The sequence below is a fragment of the Centroberyx gerrardi genome, chromosome 20 (genome assembly GCF_048128805.1).
Source record: "Centroberyx gerrardi isolate f3 chromosome 20, fCenGer3.hap1.cur.20231027, whole genome shotgun sequence".
Classification (NCBI taxonomy): Eukaryota; Metazoa; Chordata; class Actinopteri; order Beryciformes; family Berycidae; genus Centroberyx; species Centroberyx gerrardi.
In genome coordinates, this window is record NC_136016.1 from 7,528,947 (window position 1) to 7,538,472 (window position 9,526).

At 45.3% G+C, this 9,526-nt stretch overlaps 1 protein-coding gene across 1 annotated transcript in view; it reads right to left on the bottom strand.

Moving 5' to 3' along the window:
* Nucleotides 1–9,291, bottom strand: part of LOC139918363 (zinc finger MIZ domain-containing protein 1-like) — a 37,798-nt gene extending 28,507 nt beyond the window's left edge. The window contains exons 1-3 of the mRNA XM_071907716.2: nucleotides 9,187–9,291; nucleotides 3,847–3,960; nucleotides 1,152–1,257 (exon numbers count right to left, since the gene is read on the bottom strand). Of these exons, the coding sequence (XP_071763817.1) occupies nucleotides 1,152–1,257; nucleotides 3,847–3,960; nucleotides 9,187–9,255 (289 nt within the window). The 5' untranslated portion in view covers nucleotides 9,256–9,291. The remainder of the gene's footprint in view (nucleotides 1–1,151; nucleotides 1,258–3,846; nucleotides 3,961–9,186) is intronic.
* Nucleotides 9,292–9,526: the final 235 nt, after the last annotated feature.

Sequence of the window (9,526 nt, forward strand, 5' to 3'; positions counted from 1 at the left end):
ACCCATGAAGTGGGGCCAGAGATCTGATTTAGAATTAGCCAGAATTCTATCACTTGGTAGTGCAAGTTAATTGTAGACAGAGAATGATTCCTCTCCCATGGCTGACATGGGAGTCATATCACATGATTTGAAGCCTCATGTAATCATATAAAAAACATGAACAGCATAAATCAGAGTGGCAACAAAGTGAAAATTCAAACAGTATGTGGGCCTGACTTTCATGTCCTGGTAGACTTAGACAGCAGAGAGAGCAGAGGCCGAGCACACAGCAGCAATTGCACAACACATTTTCCTCGTAACCCAAGACAGGTGGAAACCACAAATCAAAAACTGTTCAAGGACCACAAAATATTCCTCTGTTACCATAGTTATCTCCCGAGCCGCTGACAGCCTATACATCTTCATTCCCATCATGCTTCAGCATGCTTTTTCCCCCAGCTTGATAACAACATTTAGCAGTCCACATCTGTCTCAATAATCCATCACTATACCCTGATGATGGTACTGTATGAAAACAGGAACTCCTCATCACTGACACAATATTTTTCAGTCCCATGTAACAAATGGAGGATTTTGCTACACCCGTTCTGTCTGAAGCTGTTTGTAGAGAGAACAAGGAGACAAAACAAGTCGCTGTAGTTCTCTATGCTACTGTAGAAGGAACAAGTTCGGTAGTAAGATGCAATATAAAGATGTCAATGTTTACGCAGGTATTAGAGGATAATATTCAAACATAGGAGGTATCAGTTCTTTTCTTCATTGCTGCCAAACAGGGAAAAGTATTTTAGCGTAACCATTATTGTAAAAAAGAAGAAGAAAGAAACTAGATTGTACTGTATATCATGCAGAGAGCTTCACACTTATCTTCATCTGTTATCTCTCTTTCAACTCTGCTTGAAATAAACAGATAATCTAATAATGTGTGTTATCAATTCAAACGGATAGGGATGAATTAAAACATGAATGTGACCATCTGATACAGAACGGTGACAGACACAGGCAGGCACACTTTCTCGGAGAGTCGGGATCTTCTGCAATCTAGGTTACATCGTGAAATCTGGCCCAAGAATTCAGACAGGAACTTTTGTCCCCGGACGGGCCAGCATGGCCAGATGGACGGGGAGAGCGGCTGAGAAAACTCTTGGTCTTACCTGCTGATTTTGGAGTGAACTTGTCCCTGTTGGCAGCGCACACAGCCAGGAGCCGGTAGCCCAGGTCCAAGTCAAAGCCTTGCTGTGCGGCTACGCGGCTGACCACCTGAACAGGACAACAAGCCACCACACCCAGTGAGGACAGACTGCGGCATATGCAGCATGGTACAATGGTCTTTGCTATTCAGACAACTGCTCAAATAATTAAGGTAAGACTTTCTTTTTTGATGTATTTGCTATTTCTTGGAAAATTAGTAGCATGTCTGACATTGCATAAATATTGTGACACACAGCTATGCATAGGTTTTTGATAAGCATGAGGTCTAAAGAGGTCAATTACTGCATTTTTGTATGAAGACAGTGATGTAGGAAATGCTGCGTTATGCATTTGACAATTTAATGGACTATTTGATTAGTTGACAAAAAAATGTATTTAATCAGGCGCAATCCTTGTAGGTAAATTCATAAAACAGACTGAATATCCCAGTTTCTAAATGTAGTACAATCTGAAATAAGAGTATAGTTTGGCCACTTCAAAGATCCAGTTCTACCTATGTCTACCTATGCAAAGGCACTAATGGGGTTATCAGTTCCATACGAGGCGGCGGACAGCAAGACGAGGAGAGAACGCGGCCTCCGGAGTGCGGCGATGCCCACTGAGAGGAAACATTAAGGGAAACCTCCACATGCCACGGGAGGCCCTGTAAATCACCCTTATGTGGCACACGCTGCTTTGATTTACCAGTCCCATTATCTACTCAAAGAGGCCTCCTCCGCTCCTTTTGACCTTAAGGACACATTATGGCCCGAGCCGCTGCCGCGCCTCGCGAGAGACGGATCCTTCCCCCTCCGCTGCTTTTTTCATACCCGCAATCCCGCTGTCGCACCCAGAAGTTCAAGATTAGCCCCAAGGTTCTATAGCCGAACGCCGCTGCGCGCACCGTGTCATTATCTTCTGTAAGTATAGTCCTGACGTGACACCAAAAAAGAGCATATCTGGCCCTTATTTATGGGAATCTCCCATTAAGAAGAAGATATATGAGCGTAGGCTGTCTAATTAGACTCTAAACTCGCGAGGGGCATTTTCCTAAATGGTAATTCTAGTGTTAGATGTTACAACAAGTAGTTCTAATTTCGGCGCCTTAATTGTACACGGTCAGTAGAATTGCGGTGGATTTCCTACTGTAAGGCAAACATGTGCCTTTAAGCAGCATTCATCTTCTCATTTGTTTGACAGACACAAATCCAATCATTTGGGCATGCATGGCGTAGCTTTAAAGCCCAGCAGTGTGCTAACTTAAATGAACGCGTTTTAAAATGAATGTATTGCCATGTTACGATTAGTGAATAATCTAAAAATCACTAGGCTCAATTACATTATTTACTAGCTCAGTCCTAAACTGTTTGCGCTTACTAGCCAAACGCCTGACTGCACTGAATAGAGCTACAAACACGCAGGCACCAGGGTTAAGTGTTTATCTAGGTAGATGTGGGAGCTGGCAATTTCACAACCGCATCAGAATCCATGTGCTCCCTCCCTCTTCATGCAGTTCAGGGTAAGGTCTATACAACCTATAAACTAAAAGGACAGTTTCCCTGCGCGCTTGAGATTTTCACTGCAGGAAACAAATTGAATTGGCGAAATGGAGGAAAAGGCACCTGCTGCTGGCACATTAAAGCAATAATACAAACAATCACTCGAACGGTGAGATCCGTCAGAGTGGTTTCAAATCCCTCGCGCTCCTTCGCCGGCTGTAACCGCGTTTGCTCTTGCGGGGTTACAAATTGTACCCCTGAGAGGAGCTATACGTATCTCTTATCCAGCGCTGGAGGCACTCGTATGACAATCTGCATGTTACAGCGCGGTATGGCCCAAGGTGACATGTGAGTGACACTTCCACAGTCCATCCATATTCTATCTGACGGAGAGGTGCGAGGCCCGAACTTTCCAGAAGACACAGTAATTCCCCTAAAAGGGTAATTGAGTGTGGCAGTTTGTCTGTCTGCATTGACATGGCATGATTCAGAGGAGGTTGTTATTACATTTACATTGAACCTGAGAGTGCAAGGACAAGGTGTTTGTCTTTAGGCTGTTTGGTGCAACCTTGTAGACAAACAGCCTCTCCCCATGTGTCTGAGATCTAGTCAAAACATGCCCAACTGCTATTATGCATTATGAATTTCTTTTGCCCAGATTTAGTCTTTGTTAAGTTTACAGGATACACTATGAAATAGTCAAGTTTTTTTTTTCCCAAATGTCATGGGACACTAATTATTCAATTAATCAAAAGCCCCTAGGCATTTAAGTGGGAGAATTAAAGGCTTTGGAGCCTTATTTCTTTAAGAGCATTGATTGCTTTGTGGTTTGAGGACATTTGCTGCACCCGTCCTTTCAGCGTTTCACTGTGCCGATTTCATAAGCCACAGCGCAAACTGTAACTGAAGTCAATGAAAGGTGACTACATTTCAATAGTTTTCTACGGGGTGAAGCGCCTGTTATTTGCCAATGACCTTAGTGAAGATCAGGCAGCAGCAAAACATTCGTATTCTCATTTCCCTGTGGGAATTCTCGAAAGAGCCAATGCAGCAGTTGTTTTACCAGCCCTTCCCTGTCCTTGAACCCTCAAGTGTGAGACCATGGAGGGTGTGGGGTGTGTGTGTGTGTGTGTGTGTGTGTGCGTGACTGGCGTCTTACCGTTAGGCATCCCATCAGGCTTTGCTCAAAGGGACGCTGGAAGGCCCGGGGGTCGCCGCACCAGTCTAGCAGCTCGGTCGCTGCCGTTTGGAAATTTGCTGGATTTTGTAAGTGCTGGAGGGGCAAAGAGAAACATTAGGACTACATCATGGGACCAATAACATTCAGAGGTCAAATATTCACAATGAAGATTCGGTTTAGATTTATTTATTTAAGTAAGCAACAGACTGGCGTTGTTAGAGAATAGCGTAGACATAAAATCACTACCAAACCTGCGGAAGAGGCTTGTTACCAAGGAGAGGGGGCAAACCAATAGCATGATGAATAATTAAAAGCACAAAAATAAGCAGCATTTTCACAACTAAGTTCCATGGCACTTGCTGGCAGGAAGTGGCACCAGACAATTTGCCTATCACATTTAAGATGGCTTACAGCGGAGGTTAACGGCATTAATGGATGGGGCTGAAGGGGCATGTCCCCATTACACACAGACACAATCATGCATCCACTTCACTCTCCCCGGGTCTCTGTAGCACGCCTTCCCATTGAGCGTAATAAATCTCCCTGTATGGCTGTGTGAATAGCTGCGGAGGCCCTTATTTCACCGCTCGGCCCTGAGCTGTGGTGTGACTTTATCTGACAACAGGCTCCTTGACCTTCAGGCCCCCCTTTATGGCATTCATTCCCCCGCTAGATCCAGCAGCCCACTCACTAATCCTGTTGTCTCTCTTACTGTACATCTGTGAAAAAGGAACTGAAGGATGGACAACTGCAGGTTACAATGATCAGATGGGACATGCTGTCGGTCATTTATGTTCCAAACGCCTTCAAATCCTCAGTTTGCATCACTTTATACACATATATATATATAGGAGAGGAATAAGACATACCACCTCCACTCAGAGGTAATCTGTTGCCTTTGGAGAGATTATGCACACAAGCCTTTGTAGTGCACTTGTACAAACCAGAAACAAATGGACTCCCACTCCGTGGCATCAAAGGTAAATAGAGAGGTTTGTCGGCTTAAAGTGAATGGCTGCCTTCTTAACACGTCTGTGTGCTTTGATTCCGCTGTCACAGGCGGGGAGGGGAGAGAAGTGACAGTGGCACAGTCACTGCCTCGCAGGGCTTTTTCTTGTATGCTCTTTAGGGGGCAGCAGAGGTCAGGATTTGATTAGGCAGCTTTCATATCAATTTACAAAGCCAGCGTTTGACAAGGGCCGGATGAAACCAGTCCTGTTTATTTTATGCGCCGTCCTAGACTGTGTCCCGCCCCTCCCCCCTCCCCTCCCCTCCCCACCACGGGGTAAAATCTTTGTTGGGGGACAGTGGGGCCGGGGCCGCGGAGGGGAGGGGAGGGTTGCTGAGCATGTGAATTCTGCTAGTGGATAAAGTCTACTGGAGAAACACACATTCACAGATGCTAAATTTAGATGAGTCTGGAAGCTATACAACGCACGCAATCAGTGTACCAAGGATGGAGGGCTGGAGGAAAAGGGGAGCGGGGGTGGAGGGGGGTAGAGGGGTAGAGGACGGGGGGAGGAGGGGGAATATGTAGAGGGGAGGGAAAAAAATAACAACAACACCACTTCGGCTTGAAGTGATTACTGTTCTTTGCACTCAGAACAATTGGTCCCACCAGTGTGGCTGTCACACGGCGAGCTTGGCAGTGCCATGCCACAGATGTTCCCCCTACTCCGGCCAAAACCCACCAATCAAACCTAAACTAGTGGCCAAGAGACAGCCCCCCCCTCCACCACCACCCACCCACCCTCCCACCCACCGTCCCCCTGGGTGCGAGCGATCCTCCAACATTTACACTAAGCCCCACTCCAGTTAAAGCTTGGGCCCAGCCAGAGGGGGGAAACAAAGACAGACAGGAATCGCGCTATCCCGAGAATACTCGCTTTCTACAGATACAATCAACCTCTGTTGGTCCCCGTCTGGAAAAACGACTTGATCTGCACATCTGCAGCCAAACTCAATGTGACAGCACGCGCGATCCGGCGAAGTATCCTCCCTCCCTTTCAAAAAAATCGCAGCTTTTGGTTATGCCGCCGCACTCATTCTGCATTCAGCGACACCCCCAGAGCACTGAAAACATATTAATGGGGACAATTACAGCGGAAAGGGATACAGTGGCAGGCAAAAAAACAGCTGCACAGCCAGTACAGTGATACAGAGAGGGGTCTTCCAGTTTATCTTGAAATATTGACATTTACAGTTTGAGGAAGTGTTCCCGCAGTGAGAGGATAGTTCATAGTTTCCGCCAAAACCCCCGTACATATCATCGACTGGAGAGTCTGACAGCAAACTGGCTTCCCCACAGCGAGAGGAAAAATACTGTCTCTGAAATAGATACCAGCAGTATCAAGCAGCCCATCTCCTCCTAAGTGTTCACAATGGTGCAATTCTAGGACACGGGAGGAAAACAAACTGCCACTGAAAAACAATGTGTTGGGGTTGAGATCAGATAAACAGTTTTTTTCTGTAGCACTTTTTAAACATTGCGCTGTGTTTGGAGGTTAAACAAATGAACATATTTATTTTGCTGTATCACTTTTTAAAGCACACAGAGGCAGAGGGTTTAGCAGCCCCTGCACACTGCATCAGCAAAGAAAATCAATCAGCATTGCTTACTTTCTCCCACTAAGTAAGCTGATACATTAATACTTTCAGTTACACCCCCCCACCCCCCACCCCCCATTATTTAATGTTTAACATAATCATTTTTTATTTATTATATATTTAATCTAAATGGGATAATTCATTGCTATAAACTAATTCAAACCAAATATTAAATTATGCAGGGATTGGGTCACAGCGTTCAAGTGCATGGCATTAACTTATGGACTTATTTTTTTTAACACCAATGTTAAGCAATAGAGAAGTTAATGAGGTAAAGTGAAGTGTTTAAATTTTAAACACTTTACATGTTGAAATTAGTGCGTGGGAGTGAAAAATAACCGTGTTTTCATAGTTTATGAAGAGTCCAGCTAAGTTGTTATTGTTGAAAAATCGCATTAATATAATCTTACAACAAGCCGCTAATTTGAAAATTACCACTGTAATAATTTCTGACTTAACTTTTAACCCGTGATTCAATCACGCCGACCGATTCCAATTTCCTACACTTTATCATCGCTCTCAGCAGTAATTCATCATTTGAGCAACAAAATCAATTTGTTCCCCTGTCCGCTGCAGTGGCTGGGACTATTCAGACAGACGTGTCACATCTCCCAGAAAACAACAACACAATAGAGGGAGCCTCATTTATATTCCTGCTCCGCCACATCCATATTGCCTTCAAGATGCCAAATTTCAGCATGTGCACACTTTCAATTAAAGCAAACAGCTGGATTGGTTTACAATATTTCCTTAATTATTTTAATGGCTTGGATATTGGACAATGGGGAGCAGGGGGAGAAGATAGTGAGTTAATTGTTCTGATCTCCCCTGATGATCATCTTTGTGTGCGGGGAGGAGAATAGAAGGCCGGCTGAATGGGCTCACTGCTAGTCTAATTGGCAGGACATAAATGGTATTTATTATACGGGCCTTCCAAACCCTGATTGTCTGCGGCACAAAGCTGCCTCTATTAGCAGGGTGCTGGCTCTCACTGGTTGGTTTGAAATGACCCGCCGCTTAACCATTTATTAGATGAACTGGAGGCCTCCTTGTATGCCATGGATCCCTCTAATTGGCATGTTTACCCATGTGCTGCTTCCCCCGGCCGCTAACATTGAGACATGTTTGTTTAAATTTTTGCTTTGCGGGGTTAATACTTTTGACCCCGACATTAGAATTGTTTACACTTTTTGTATTGGGCAGATGCAAATCCCCCCTTGTCCTGTTCTCTGCGCCGCCTTCATAGAATAATCCATCAGCTGTTCGCCATGAAAGCAACGTAATCATACAGTGCATTAATATGAAAGGATCTTAATTCCAGAATTCAATTTCACCTCCCCTATAACTAATGAAGGAGTGGATATTGAATATGCAATAACCAACTGTGGAGAGGGAGAGAGAGGGGGAGAGGGAGAGAGAGAGAGAGAGAGAGAGAGAGAGAGAGAGAGAGAGAGAGAGTTAAATAGTGAATGTGTCTGGTTTACCTCTCTCCAGCCTATTACCTGAGAACATCAAAGCCTGCCTCATCAACTGGGGGCTTCCCTCTGTTTGCTCCCTAAACACCCTCCCTCTGTCTCTCTATCTGCCTTGCCTTGTCCCAGGACATCTCTCTCTCTCTCTCTCTCTCTCTCCCGCTCTCTCTCTCTCTCTCTCTCTCTCTCTCTGTCTCACAGCCCCCCTAATAGCCGGGAACTCCCCGCCGAGGGTGACGCAAATTGCCACGTCCACATATGCGCTAACACGCTGGCCCCTACGTCGTCCCACAAAGGCTCTCCGCTGTACTTCCCGAGAGCTGGAAACCGAACAAGACCCAGCGCAGAGCAAAGAAACAAAACGGGTCGTCAGTTAAGCGGGAGATCAAAGGGATAGACCTATAGCCTGGGGTTACGCACGTAGGCCCATTTAATTCTGCCAGAGATTCATCCTGTAGTAAACGGTGGTGAGAGGAGAACAAAGGGACTTGCTGGGGAGTCCGTAGTGGTTGGAAGGGGAGAGGGGAGACAGGGGGTGGAAGGGGTCGAGGGGGGGTCTCCTCTCTTTGACCCCAGTCAGTAACCTGAGTCCCACCACAGTCCTGATGAAAGGCCCTAACAGATTAGCCGTTTACAGTGGCCAGAAGAGATGGGACAGGAGGACTAGAATCTACTTTGGCCATGAATGTGAATGTGTATGTTGAATCACATGCTTGGAAAGTGAAGTGTTTACTTTTAAAATGTGCTTTGGCAATGACATATATGTCCGTATGTGTTGCATATCGCTGTCGTCAGGTGAAAACCTCATAACTCCAAAATGTCACCTTTAGAGTCAACAGCCGTGTTTTTAGCTTGACGACCATGCATTTTGGAGTTTATCTAATTGGTTATGAAAAAAAGTTTCATAAGCCCAAGGGTTGTCGAATTTTCTCAATCCATAGAGGAACATATAATCATTCAATTGACGTTAAAACATGAAAATCGCCAAAATTGGAGTTACAAGGTTTTTACCTGACAGCAACGAAAATTGGCTGTTTTTGTACGTACCATACCATATTATGTAACTAATATGTGTCATACAGTAGTTTGCCTACATCCAGATATATAAACATATGCGGTATGTAGCATATACTGTATGTCAACCTCTCTCACATTATAACATACAGTATATGGTTATATATTAGATTTCCATAAGGAAATACTTGAAAACAAACGGTCTGGTCAAACCGTGCCAACTCACCTGTTTGATACATAGCAGACGGTCATTGGTCTGCTGTATGTGTCTGTCCATCGACGGAATCGAGTTCATGTTGATTGTCCCTCTTTGGCCTCTACCTGCCAGCCATTAAACTGGAGCGTTCTGGAAGAGAGACAAAGACAAGTGTTACAGCCCGGCTCTTCCCCGGGAAGCTGCCAATCCCATCACCGCCAGGATATTGCAGGTTAGTGCGTGCGCGCGCGCATGTGTGTGTGTGTCTCTCTGCGTGCGCGCCGGGGAGCCGAGCAGGGAGATATTGATTTGGCAGGTGACAAGCACCTCAGAGAGCTCAAAGGATGACATTCCTCTCAGCTCCTGTGAC